Source organism: Colletotrichum siamense (assembly GCF_013390195.1).
Source record: "Colletotrichum siamense strain Cg363 chromosome Unknown KSG_Cg363_contig05, whole genome shotgun sequence".
NCBI lineage: Eukaryota > Fungi > Ascomycota > Sordariomycetes > Glomerellales > Glomerellaceae > Colletotrichum > Colletotrichum siamense.
In genome coordinates, this window is record NW_023501018.1 from 1,504,120 (window position 1) to 1,518,034 (window position 13,915).

At 49.8% G+C, this 13,915-nt stretch overlaps 5 protein-coding genes across 5 annotated transcripts; 4 read left to right on the top strand and 1 right to left on the bottom strand.

Moving 5' to 3' along the window:
- Positions 1–3,296: 3,296 nt before the first annotated feature.
- Positions 3,297–5,439, top strand: CGCS363_v008026 (Uncharacterized protein; the record flags this gene model as incomplete). Its single annotated transcript, XM_036639875.1, has 4 exons — positions 3,297–3,537; positions 3,589–3,749; positions 3,806–4,943; positions 5,006–5,439. The coding sequence occupies 4 exons, from the start codon at positions 3,297–3,299 to the stop codon at positions 5,437–5,439; spliced, it is 1,974 nt and encodes a 657-aa protein (XP_036494894.1).
- A 235-nt stretch (positions 5,440–5,674) lies between these two features.
- Positions 5,675–6,786, bottom strand: CGCS363_v008027 (uncharacterized protein; the record flags this gene model as incomplete). The annotated part of the gene is made up of 4 exons (XM_036639876.1): positions 5,675–5,987; positions 6,039–6,064; positions 6,128–6,415; positions 6,727–6,786. 4 exons carry the CDS (start codon positions 6,784–6,786, stop codon positions 5,675–5,677), a joined length of 687 nt encoding a protein of 228 aa, XP_036494895.1.
- A 1,212-nt stretch (positions 6,787–7,998) lies between these two features.
- CGCS363_v008028 (uncharacterized protein) lies at positions 7,999–8,397 on the top strand (the record flags this gene model as incomplete). Its single annotated transcript, XM_036639877.1, has 1 exon — positions 7,999–8,397. One exon carries the CDS (start codon positions 7,999–8,001, stop codon positions 8,395–8,397), a length of 399 nt encoding a protein of 132 aa, XP_036494915.1.
- Positions 8,398–9,748: 1,351 nt separating this feature from the next.
- CGCS363_v008029 (uncharacterized protein) lies at positions 9,749–10,915 on the top strand (the record flags this gene model as incomplete). Its single annotated transcript, XM_036639878.1, has 1 exon — positions 9,749–10,915. The coding sequence occupies one exon, from the start codon at positions 9,749–9,751 to the stop codon at positions 10,913–10,915; it is 1,167 nt and encodes a 388-aa protein (XP_036494916.1).
- Positions 10,916–11,634: 719 nt separating this feature from the next.
- hsdA-0 (3-alpha-hydroxysteroid dehydrogenase/carbonyl reductase) lies at positions 11,635–12,453 on the top strand (the record flags this gene model as incomplete). The annotated part of the gene is made up of 1 exon (XM_036639879.1): positions 11,635–12,453. One exon carries the CDS (start codon positions 11,635–11,637, stop codon positions 12,451–12,453), a length of 819 nt encoding a protein of 272 aa, XP_036494245.1.
- Between the last annotated feature and the right edge of the window lie 1,462 nt (positions 12,454–13,915).

The following is a 13,915-nucleotide window of genomic DNA, read 5'->3' on the forward strand; positions in this document are numbered from 1 at the left end:
CGTCTGTGGTTGTGTGTTATTCGGCATATTCAACAGACGCCATGGACGAGGAAGGACGAAGGTCCATGCGACATGTAATCCCGAGAGAGCAGACTATTGAAGTCGCTCGTTGTCGTCGATAATGTTTGATGTGCCTTAACCAGAGACACAGTATTCTCACTATTGCATCATTGAGCGTCCTTTGAAGTCAAATTGTGTTCAATTTATAGTCTCCGTTTGGGTTACAACGGTTGTGTGACGGTGCGCACTTTTCAGGTTCCTTTTGCCTTGGGTAGAGATTAGCGATTTGAGAAGTCAGCAGACTATTTTGTGTTCCCATCCCCGCAAGACATCAGCATTTCTTCAAGCCCCTGGATGCCACTTCGACTGCTACTTATTTAATGAAAGCAGGTTGTGCGAGAAAAACCTACTCGCAGCCAATTCCACAGCTTTCCAGCCTTCGTGCTTGTCCGTAATGGCGAGAAACACACCTTGAATGCGGGTCTACTACACAAGCACCAACGCGGATGTCTAATGAACTTCCTCAAATTAGCTAGTTTGATGATTCGAGTAGAATAACACACTGACAGGGCGAAGCAGTGTTAGGTGGCAAGACGAAGCGATTACCGAGATGCGTGGTGTTCATTGAGTCCTAAATACTGCAGGAAGAGACTTCAGCTTTTTCATCCTGAACCAGTTTCACAATGATCGACAGGCGGTCGATTTTGAGGAACTCACAATGTAACAAGACCTGCGCCCTTTATACATACCTAGTGCCTGGAACATATCACCTTGCCGCTGGCGATCTGGGGACGGACGTACACGCCGGCGGGTATGCGCTTGAGCATGCAGCAATCTAAGACGAGACTGGAACTGCCAAACTAGGATATACAGAGGCTGCGGTTGGAAACAAAAGCACCCGAAGGATACTGTTCGCAAGGTTTGACGCAAGCGACGACAAAATGTATGGCAAGTCTTGTGAAGAGTTTAGCAGGCCACATATTTGCTCCAGGCAGAGCGACTGCCACTCTCTACAGCATGCATGCTTGTATGCTTTTGTCATACCATCTGGCAAGTATGTGGACGCAAATACCTGCGAGGAGACAGGAGTGGCTCTCCATCATCAGGAGCATGGGATATGGTCTTGGACGCACATGAGATTTACCGCCCGGGACATGCATTCACTCTGTTCTTGCTGCCTCGCGGAGAATGATGCATCCCATTGTTGCTTTGGAATGAGCCTCGCGAGCCAGTGAGTTTATATAGCGGCATTGGACATCACCTCCCGGAATCCGCTGTGGTGTTCACATTGACATGAACTGCCCTACAGTAAGTGCATTTTACCGGGAAACGCTTACGCAACGAGCATCTGCTATTTATTTATCTCCACAGATCAACCAGATTACCTACTCGACGTCAATGCAGTCAGGTTTCTGGAAGCGGGTAATGCCCTCTGATCATGAACTCGTATTCCTACTCTCCGAGGTGCCGACAGAGCCACATTAGCCCGGAAACTGTGCGCGGTTCAGAGTTGGTTTCAGAGCAAGTGCTCTTGAGAAAGTGTTGATGATGGAAGGAGGATAACAGTGATTCAGCGTCTGTATTACATCCACCCGGATAGCAATACTCATGACATAATCGGCAGGTCCCGAGAATTAGAGACCATGTTTAGATATCAAGCAACGTAGCCGACTGGGCCGTATGATTTCCGTGAGTTCTAGTAGGATCCATATTTTGCCAAATGAACGTTTACCGGTCCGATGCCAAAAAGTTTGGTTGGCTGCGGTTGGTACATGTCTTGACCCAGCGCTGGCGTTGACTCGGTGGGGGATACGTGATGTGAGACATTCGATTTCGGCCAAATGTGCTCTGCCCAAAATGGACACGTGAATACCACTGGTTGAAGATACTGACTAGCGAAGATCAGCCATTCTGGTTGCCCAACCAGGAAAATGCAGCAAGAAGGACCAGGTCTCAGACGAACTAAGATAATCTGGAAGGCTTTTGATAAGCAGGATATCTGTTACCAACGGCCAAGATCGCCGTGAATCCTTCGCTAGCTCAGGTTGAACCCAAAACAAGAGGAATTCATAGCATGACTAGAGAGACAACCATAAGAGGTAGCACGCGATTGGAGTTGACGAGGACGAAGAGAACAGACACCGAAGCTTGGAACGTGCACTTCTGTCCCTAAAGGTTGAAGTCCAAGATGAGGTCTGCCTTTTGTTAGGATTGGTATCTGGAGGAAGTATGAAAAATTCGCGGCCCTCTTTGAATGGACGACGCACGCTCTATTATGAATCAAGAGGAACCAGACAAGAATGTTGGACGGACATCTGATGGCTCCTCGGCAGGTAATTGCCGTTCGCTGACGGTACTTCTTCTCTCAGTCACTCCGGATAGCCGGGTTGATCTTGGCAAGATAACACTCCGAGAAAGACTTGAGACACCCCCGAATAATGACTACCGATTTGTGCTCTCTCATCACAGCACATGCCTCAAGTTTTCTATCTCAGGAGCTGCAACACCAGGGACATATCAATCACCAGGAAGGCTGAAGACCTGGAATGATTGCGTTCGTATTTCTCGACCCAGTGGCTTGGCTCATATTGCTGATTCTGCAACAAGTCTCCGCGAACGTGGAGTCGGGCAGGGAGATCATCACACAGAAATGCCCCAGACAGCCATAAGCGCGTCTCAGTTCGGGAAGACGCACCCGGGACAGTTGACTGACAAAGCGGGGAAACCCGCCAGAGCCTCTTGATTCGACGAATCGCGCTGCAAGACACGGAGCTGACTTGGGCAGTCAGACAGTGTCTCGTGCGATGTCTCAACCGGACTCTCAGCCCGTGGCGCTTAGCCCTGTTCGGCGAAACCACTTCTCCAACCGGAGTAAAACGCAGAGGTTGAAGAACATGTGGCTACCTGAGAGCCTAAACCGTAACAGAATAGGCGCGAAGGAAATCTGCGATCAGGATGAGGATGGGATTGTGAGTATGGTGTTCCTTGGGCTGAGCGCGCGGGCTCTAGCGGGACGAACGTCTCAAACTGGGATCTGCAGTGGAATCGTTTTCATGATGCTAAACATGCTGCTAGGGAGTAGCCGAAGATTCAATTTCCGTTCGCATGTTTGGGCTTTCGCTGGCATGTGCTGATACAGCGGCATATCCAACGATGCTGAGGCAGCGCAAACAGCAGAAGCACCCTGTTTTGATTACAGACAGGGAACTGATATAAAGACTTGGCTCCTTGAAACTAATTCGACAGGAATCACCCAAGTCACAAGATATCGAAAGTTTACATCCTTCATAGTCAAGATGTCGTTCCCTTCCGACCAGTCTCAAGCCTCCGTGGACACGGCTCTGTCGTCGCTTCAGAACAGCCCCACCGAGCAGCAATTTCCCAGGGATCGGCAGCCGGGAAAGACGAAGAGAAACCTTATCCTGTGCTTCGATGGCACCGGCAATGACTTCTCCGCGACGGAGAAAGACACCAACGTCGTTAAGTTGCTGAGCATGCTTGATCGTAACCATGAGGACCAGTTCCACTACTACCAGAGTATGTCCCCTCTGCTTAGATGATAACATTGTAACTGATCCATGGCAACAGCTGGTATCGGTACCTACTCTGTCAACGAGAAGACTGTTCACAAGAATGGTTTCCAGGAGGCTTGGAGCACGGTCGAGAAGAAGATTGATGAAGGGTTTGCGAGTACCTTTGATGCTCACATCATGGCTGGCTACCGGTTCCTAATGCGATACTATGAAGCTGTGAGTGGCGTACCACATCTCAAATCGGGCCCCAGTTGCTGATTCTACGTGTGTAGGGCGACAGGATTTACATGTTCGGGTTCAGCCGAGGAGCCTATACAGCCAAGTTCCTTGCTCGAATGGTCTACACTGTAGGCCTGCTCTGCCGAGGCAATGAGGAAATGGTTCCTTTTGCTTATCGACTTTATGACCGCTACCTTGCTGGAAAACTCAAATGCAAGAAACATGAAGGTCAGGGCGAGGACGAACACTCCGATGACGAAGATCAGGACCTGGAGCATGATATCCCCAAGCCAAATGAGGATCCTGAGGTGGTGAAGAAGAAGCTGGAAAAGAAGGAACGCAAAGACCGAACCCGCGAGCTCAGGAAGTTCAGCAAGACGTTTTGCAAGCAGGAGTGGACTTACAACCCCGACCGGCCTCGGCATCCGTCCAAGGAAACCAATGTTAAGGTTCATTTCCTAGGCCTCTGGGATTGCGTCAACTCAGTCGCTGTCATGGAGCAAAACGCGACTAAGGAGGTGCTTGTCAAAGGCACTGCACGCATCATTCGTCATGCTGTGGCTGTTGATGAGCGCCGAGTCAAATTTAAAGCCGCTCTTTTCAAGCAAGACGAGGGCAAGAGAAAGAATCACGACTCCGAGGACGTGAAGGAAGTTTGGTTCCCCGGTAACCATGGCGACGTCGGAGGAGGATGGGACCCCGTCAAAGATCATCTCAGGGGAGACAACAAGAATGCTTGGTTCTGGAATCGATGGAGGTCCTGGTGGAGTGGGAACAACCGCGAGGTACCCAAGAACTCTCACGGCGAAACCCACTGCCACGTGTGCAAGGACTGCGGTCTCTGCAAAGGCAAGGACTGCCGACTGTCGAAGTGCAGATCTGAGCACGACAATTGCTCGGAGAACGAGTGCACCGCATGCCACGAGAACATTGTTTGCAACAACAAGGACCATACCAGGAAGCCGAAAATGATGAAGTTTGAGCCTTGCCAGCTGAGCGATGTCCCACTCATGTGGATGATCAAGGAGCTTGAGGCTGATGGCCATGTGAAATGGCGGAAAGATAAGGTCAATGAGTTCAGGCATCGGTTGGAGCACAACAAAGATTCGGCAGTCAAGGGTTCGGTTCATGACACCTTGATGCTTGGGTTCGGAAGTGGCTTCGGCACCGTCTTGTTTTGGAACTTCTTGGGTAAGATCCATGCTTTCACCCCATATGGAAGATTCTGAAAGACTAACGTATGCCTTTTGCAGAAATATTCCCTCTGATCAAGCGATGGGAACTCACCCATGGTGAGAACGCTTGGAATCGATTTTGGTATTGGGGCAGGGTGAACGCCCCGGTGAAGGACACTGAAACATGGGAATGGGTTCGATTCCCTCTCAACAGGGGCCAGACACGAGATATCCCCAGAGACGCCATCTTGCACCACTCACTTATCCAAAAGCTTTACACAGACGACGATTACATGCCGCAAAACAATCATGGCGACAAATCCCCTTGCCTGCTTCAGAAAGATGAGCATGGTAACGTCATCAAGAACAAGAAGGAGTGGAAAGAGATGTACAAGGTAATCGAAGCCGAACACAAGCTGAAGGCTCACCCTGATCACACCACGTATCACCTGGCGACGTACAAGGGCCCTAAGGTCCAAGATCACCACGAAACAGAGTGGCGCGGCCTGTAGCTCACGAGCAGCACATTTCGTTCATTTAACTTAAAATATTCTATGTCATCACAGTGCATCTAGTTCGAAAAAAATTGAAATGCTATTGAATTTGATGCATTCTATTGCAACTGAACTATTAGCTTGGATTTCGAGCCTTGAACGGTCTGCTTCCATTGTTATAATTACAGGTCGAACAAACGCGAAAAGAATATCCTGCTGCACGGGTTTTACATGACGACGAATGGTGATACAATCAATCATGATACCCCAAATCTTCTCCGATCAGGAGAATCGAAGGTTCCGGCTCCACCTCAGGAAAGTTCACAGGCCTGGGAAGGTTCTTGAACTTCAAAATTTGCTCAGAGATGCCGTTTTTATGCTGCCATTCCAAAATCGGATCATGAGCAACACACTGCCTTTTGATATTGAAGTCAGGGTATGGGTTTTCTTGAGTCTTCATCCAGTTGTGGGATATCAGATCTAGGCTTGGGTTGCATGTCAATGCCTGCAAGATGATGTCGACGCAGTGTGCTAAGTGAGCTTGATGCCTTTTCGGTGCCATTGAACTTGTTCAAAGTCAGCATCACGTCCAACCAAAAAGGGCCACCGAAACGTACATGTTCTTGTATGAGTTACTGTAATACTAAAATTGCATCAGTCCCGTCGTCTAGGATGCTTCGGCATGGAGGTACCTCGATGAACTTACATAGTCCCAGTAGGCATATTTACGTATAGCATTGAGGCAATGCAGCTGGTGTTGCATGTCAATCTCGACGAGATACTTGTCGGGGCCCACGCCCCAGTCCTCAGGGATAGACACAGAAATCTTGGGATCTTTGCCCATCTTTCTGAGTGCATCTCCGCTTACACCAAAATACTCGATGCGCGCCATGTCATCCCATGCTTTGTCGACCTCTTCGCTGGGCGGCTGTCGCCAAATGCGGGATGGAGTGTAGTCGTTGAACAGCGTTCCTTTGACTTCGACGGTCTCGAGCTTGATTGGAAGATCGTCAAGTATGGGACCTGAAGAGCGGCATGAGATCAAGATTTGAGACAGATAGCATGAACTTACTGTAAGGTGACACTTGCTTCATCAGCCGAATGGGGTCATGCAGTAGTCTCCAAGAGACAAACAGCATTCCACACGACAAGACGAAGAAGAAAACATTGAGGATCGTGATTGCTTTCAAGCGATAGCTCCATACCTGCCTACTCGGAGGAACTTGAGAGGGCCAGTTCAATTTCGATGACTCCAATCCTTAGCTTTCCTCATCAGAAGTCGGCAGCAACAAGTGTTTTGCTCACCTCATCCAAAAGGCTCTCGGCAGAGTCCTCCTCAAGGCCGTTGTGATAGATCTCTCTCATTTCTGTGAGTTGAACTGAAAAGCAGAGTCTACCGCAAGCGAAGCAAATGGGCTGTACCAGAAGATGTTGATTTTCCTGGCACGCTCATTGGGGTCAACGTCGGCAAAGTCGCAGTGCTCCGTAAGCGATGGCAAAATGAAGGATTCTGCCAGACTGTCCAGACCGAGTGAAGTCGTAAGATAAAATGTTTCCACCTGCCCGAAATCGAAAAGCCATCTAGATCCTTCACGTCCTACATAAAGCGTAGGAACTCGCGGTTGCATGGGACGCATTGCCCAATCACACAATGCAGCTAAAGGATGCGCCGAGACCGCCAGGATTATGCCAAGAAGTGAGATTTGACTACCAAACCGGACTTATTCAGCGACGAGGCAGTACGAATGAGTGAGATGTCTTGATGTAGCCCATTTCGCGGCATTAAAACAGCCCGAATATTGAGAATGAAATAGGCCATCGAATGTCAACTTGGCACATGAAATCTGCTGACGATGAACTCTCAAACAGCGGAAGGATGGGGTGAAGGCAAAAGATAAGACGTGCCTCTAGGACCCCAAAAGATCGCCCCTCAGCGGAACAAGACACTCTAGGGTGAGACGCAGATGAAGTAGAGCTTTCGGCAAGGTTGCAGCACTGATCCGACGCGTAGACAGGAATTGAGTCTATTTGGCAACGGCCCTTGCTAAGCGTGGGATTCCGCGCTTGCAGATACCCCTTGTAAATCCACCCAGCACTTGGGGGCGGTTGTACACCTTCTCGATGGAGTTAGCCCAGTAGTCACGATCTCGGACTGTCTCGAAACGGCATGTAAAGTATGTGTTCAGTACGTCATGTGAGATATACGACATGCCTTCATTGGCATGATGCTTCGAGTAGGATTGGCGATGGATTTCGTGTCACATTGGCGACAATGGTATCATACACAGTTTAGTCCTACCAGGACCAAGCGCTACTTGGTTACGAGCACGTCGGGCGGAATATCGAAGAGAATGGGCGCTTATCTTCGCGACGGGACAGCGGAATACCTCTTTAGCGTTGACGATTGAAGGCGTCTTGACCCAGGTGATAGACCAAGGAGGTTGGCAGGCTTGAAGAAACGGTATAAAGCGACGACCGTTGCAATCATCAGTGGTCTATATCAACTCCAAGTCATCAACCAGGCCAACACAAACTTGGCAGCCCTCAGACAGCCGGTTATCATACCAATTATTCATCATGCGTGTCCAAAGTCTTCTTGTCACCGTCGCAGCTTGCGTCTCGTTCGCCTCTGGTGCGCCAGTTGTCGCCGAGGCATATGGCCCTCCTACCAGCCCGGATGTCATCTCCAAGAAAGACACCGTGGAGGCGTACGGACCTCCCGTCAATCCGCACATCATCTCCAAAAAGGACACCGTCGAAGCGTACGGCCCGCCTGTGAACCCGCATATCATTTCGAAGAAAGACACAGTCGAGGCCTACGGGCCTCCTGTGAATCCCCACATCATTTCCAAGACAAAGAAGGATACCGTCGAGGCCTACGGTCCTCCCATAAACCCTCATATCCCGGCTGTGGAGGAGAAGCGCGAGACTGTCGAGGCATACGGCCCACCGATCAGCCCTCACATCATTAGCTAGATGGAATGATGTCTATTATGTTCATCAGGAGGTTAAGAAGCCCGAGAACCGTGACAGCTTCAGGTCAGTGGTAGTCGCACGAGGGCAGAGTGGCTTCAGAAAGCTTTTGAGGAGGTTCAGCGTGTAGTTGGAAAAGGACATTCTACGAACGGCTCTCATGAGTTTCGGGAGAATTAGAAAATAGGAATCCGAGTCACAAAATACTGAATTCAGCATCGCATATTGTCACAAACGAGACTGGTTCCGCCACTGTGAAGTTTCCTGTACATGCTCATGCACTTGCTTTCATATCTAGTTAGATTTGCCAAGCTTGAAACAAACAAGTTGCGAATACTGCAACCAAAGAGACAAAAGTACAAGCATCCTCTGTGATTCGGCCATATAAGACAGGTATCGTGGGGGCCGGCACCCAGCCGGAGCAAAAGCAAAACGTTCCGAAACCGAGAATCGAACTCGGGGCTATGCCTAACCTCTCACGAGATGAGAGGGCATCATGTTGGCCACTACACCATATCGGATGCCATTTGATGAGAGAAGATGACAATTTTGCAAATATGTCCCAATGGTGGAAAAGGTGGATCAGCCCTAACCCGTCTTGCTGCACTTATCCGCCAAGACCCATCGACGACTCCAATTTGCATCTCCACTCTGCTTCTTTAGTGCCCCCAGGTAGCAGCACCTAACCAATATGCCGGGCTTTAGCATGGACCGCTGGCTTTGGACTACTCGACGAGAGGTATTCGCCATTTGAATGAGGGGATTGACAACTAGATTGAGGTCTTTAAGGATTTAAGAGAGTTGCAGTAGATCAACCGGTTGCTTTCAATGTGTGCTGAGGCCAAAGTGTAATTTGATTACTTCGGACCGTGAGTTCCTACAGAGCGCCTCAGACCCTTTCCTGTTAACGAGTTCATGGCTTAATCATGGAAAGAGTCAAGACGACATACTTGCCGAGGAAACCACTTTCTACGTTACTTTGTCATGAATGATCCGAAACAGCGCAAATTGTGGGAAGGTGCCGCCTGCCTCACAGACCAGGTGTTCGTCGAAGAAAGTGCAAGGGAAGGTGAGTTTCCCCGCTGAACGGAAAGTCAACTAGATTCAAATTGCCGACGCCCAATGACGACACCAATGTTCCCCAACGACATAACACTAGCGATCCTGAGTGCTGCGCTGTATAGACCTATCAGGCAGCCTACAAAATGTTGTTCAATCCTTTCACAGCCGTTGCTCGAATTTTGATGTGCAACTTCACCATTTTAATCCCACAGCAACATCAACCTGCTTTAGGATATTCACGCTTTGCTTTGAGCTTCGTCCGGACTCAGATGCACCTTTTCGGTACGCCACCATGAAGTCTACGATGACATCAATGCTGACACCATCAGAACAAAAACTGACTATTATGCCCGGTCACTCGACGGAAATCAAGCACCCTTCCAAGATCATGGTCGTCGGGGACTCGATGTCTCACGGCCGCGAGGGAGACTTCACCTGGCGGTACAGGCTATGGGAATGGCTCAATGAGGAGAATCTCAACTTTGAGTTTGTTGGTCCGTGCAACAGCACCTTCAAACCCTCGGAATCACAGACATCGAGCCCGTCTCTACTGGCGATAGAACAGTCAAATGAGGCATCACCAGAGGTTTGCAAGTTCATGGACAACGGTGGTTACGCAGACGGAATGAAATTTGGATCTCAGCACTTCTCAGTCTGGGGACAGCAAACGGGGCAATGCGCGGAGGCGATCCGCCAGCAGGTGGCAACGTACGAACCAGACTTGCTACTTGTCATGCTTGGCTTCAACGACATGGGATGGGGCGTCAGAGGACCAGAAGACACTATCAAGGTCATGAAGGAGCTGCTCGATAACGCCCGCTCTGCCAGTCCACGCCTGAAGTTTGCCGTCGCAAGTGTCCCTCAACGAACTCCCATGGAAGGCACCAAGCAATTGGCAAAGATGGTAGACACTTACAACAAATACCTGGAGCCATCGATCCACAGCTGGGATAATCGAGATTCTCCTGTTCGTTTGGTCAGAATACGCGAGATCTATGACTGCTTTGATGGTAGCTACGACGGATTACATCCTAACGCCCTTGGCGAGTTCCAGATTGCCAGAGCATTCTCTCAAACCTTGGTGTCTCATTTCAGCATCGGCACCAGGGAAATCGTCATACCGCAGAAGATCCCAGAGAGACCGAGTCCTGTTCCAGTGAACGTCACTGCAGTGGCTCAGCCGCAGGGGATCACGGTTGTATGGGATCGCGTATACGGCGCTCTAGGATATGACGTGAGATGCCGCTCCGACAAGACTTCGGAGTGGGAGGTTTGGCGCAAAGACACAAACCGACATGATACGATGGGTGTTGAGGATGGAGTCGAATACCAGTATCAAGTCCGAACGAACAATGGCCTCATGCATGGCAAAAACGTCCTATCGGAGTGGTCGCCTATCGTTTCGGTTGTTGCCCGCACAGCCGTGATACTAGAAGGAGAGAATTCACCAGAGCTTTAGCGTCTTCAGTATTCTAAGCAGGAACGTAGCATCCATAGCACTCCTCCCGCCTCCTATGCCACAGTAGCAGATTTTGCATTGGTAGTCGCTACGATGTATTAATTGGCATAGCTATCTCGTACGTTATTGAACATCCCATATTGTTGTGACAAATCTCTCAATTCGGGCGGAGAAGTGAAAGAAGTGCTGCATGTATCATTCTGCTCTTCTAATATTCATGCTATTTCTTTGGCTTTTGTAGTTCTTCTTTCGTGTCTTTCACCTTTACGAGATGCCGCCCAATCGCCGAAATGCTGTTCGTGATGCCCAGTATGGTCTCACTGCAGGTCTTCAAGAGTAATTTCAATAATTTCAATGGCATATTTCGCTTCAGTGTCTCTACACTCGTAGCTATCCTCACGTTAGCCGTTATCTCTGTTGTTGTCTCCGTTAACGTCCTTGTCGCCGTCCGTAATCCTTTAACTAAAGTCAGCTGTGACAACGAAGGCTTGTGGACATCGGAATGATACATTTACAACCCAACAAGAGATTTAGCGTTGAATATAGAGGATTTGAAGTTTTAGCGGTACACAATACCGATAGCGAGAGCGAGAGCGAAGTCCAGCATGACTCCATCGCTTGACCAACATCGAAAGCTTTGCTCATGGCACTATGAAACGCGTCCTCTTTCCAATTGCATACAACATCAAGCATACTTTATCTTTGGCAAGAAAAACACGATGCAATCCTCGAATGTGGTCGTGGTAATTGGATGCGGCGGCAAGGGCCTCCCCTGCGCCCGCCGTCTGGGCATCGGCCGACAGGTCTTGCTCGCGGATGTCTCGGCCGATAGGCTTTCCATTGCCGCAACCGCCTTACACAACGAAGGCTATTTTGTTCATACGGCACTCGTGGATATTTCAAGCTTCGACTCGGTCAACGAGCTTGCGCAAAAGGCCTTTGTCATAGGCCCCGTCGAGACGATTATTCTCGCTGCTGGCGTAGGTCCAGCAGCCGACTGCGCCCGCACCGTCTACGAAATCGACCTGCTCGGGACCATCAACGTTATGGATGCCTTCCTTCCCATCGTGCAGGCTGGTTCCAACTTCGTCTGCATCTCCGGAATGGCGGGTCACCTCTGTCCACCTCTAGATCCCGCATTCGAACGTCACCTTGCCACGGCATCACGGGAACGGCTCCTGGCGCATCCCGACTTCAACATCAATGAGCCGGGCCCACAAGGAGCGGCCGCGGCATACGGTCTATCCATGCGTGGGAAGCTGGTTCGGGTGCAGGCTTCTGCCGCGGCTTGGGGGTCAAGGGGGGCCAGGATCAATTGTGTGAGCCCTGGAGTGATTCCTGCTCGGACTGATCAGGACGGGGTGGATGGATCCGTTGATAATCTAGTAAGGATATCTCCTGCTAGGAGGGCTGTGACGCCGGCAGACATTGTCAACGCAGTCGCATTTCTTGTCAACCCTGGGTCCTGCTTCATCACTGGTACGGACATTTTGGTGGACGGTGGCATTGTCTCCTCCATGAGATGGGATGCGGAGTGATGGGATGCGGAGTGAGATTCCAGCAGGATAGCGGGAAGTTCGGGTGTTTAATAAGCATATGAGTGAACAATAATGAGCGCAAGAACTAGTACTTATATTGTGAGTTCTGCCATGAAACGATGTTGATGAGATCGGGTTGTTTCGATCGCCAAAAACATTTGATGTGTTTTAGTGGTCTTTGAAAGATTGATCGAGTCCGCTCGTAGCAGGGTAGCAGGGATAATGAACATATACTTGTTGCAGGAGAGTTGTAATTGGTAGATTTTCCCCGATGATGCACGTGTGACTGTGTCACAAAAGGCCGCACTTTGGCAGCCTGGCTGCCTAATCGTGCGACGTACAAAGCTGATCATGTCATACTCTCCAATAGACTCAATGCCTGACTGAACCTATTTGCATGTGATCTATGATCTAGGCAGAGCGAACATGAATTGTTCAGTTCGTTCATTATCCTCGAGGACGCTCTCAGCACCCGCTGGGCGGATGACACTCGACCAAAAACATTTGACTTCTTCGACACATTTGGCACCGAAGGCTGTCTTCTCTACTGCTCTGAATTCGCATCTCGCCAGAAGCGATCAAAAACTCACAAGCATCACACGAAGAGATCGTCAGACGAGGCAAGCACCGCGTTGCTCAAGGGAAGGCCTTTGAGTACCACGAGTTGGCAGAATCTGCCCTTAGCGGATGTGGGACCTGTGGAGCTATCAGACTGATGCTTGATGAAGCTGAGGCACAACATTCATTATCTCTTTCTCATTCTTCAACAATCAGATGGATCGTAGGCCACAAGGGCACGCTGAAAGTCACGGTGCCAGACGGACAGGAGACATGCGTCAGAATCCTCAACCTGTCAAACTCATGCAATACATTTCGACGGATGGACACAACCAATGGGATTGTAGGAGACACATCATCTTCTTTGAGTCTTCAACGCGCCCGAGCCTGGATCGGAGACTGCGAAGCGAACCACAAGGATTGCGGCAAAGGGACCCAGCTGGAACTTCCAACGCGTCTCATCGACGTGACCGGAGTTTCGGACAACGGAATCGACGGCGTACGTCTTGTGAACACAAGAGGTCAAAGAGGAACTTATATATGCCTCAGTCACTGCTGGGGTAAGACCCCAATCAGATCTAAAACGGAGAACGCAACTCTCCAGGAGAGGCTCAATTTTATTCCATGGTCTTTGCTTCCTCCGAGCTTCCAACAAGCAATCAAGATCACGCTGAAATTGAGAGTCCAATACTTGTGGATTGACTCTCTTTGTATAATTCAAGACAACTCTGCGGACTGGGAGAGGGAAGCCGCACAGATGGTCGACATCTATCGCAACTCATATGCAACCATCGCAGTCAGCTGGTCTCATGACTCAAAGGGAGGATGTTATTCCAAGACTTCCCCACCAGTATGCTTCAAGGTCACGAATCAAACCGGGGACGAATTTCTCATTGCGCTAGCT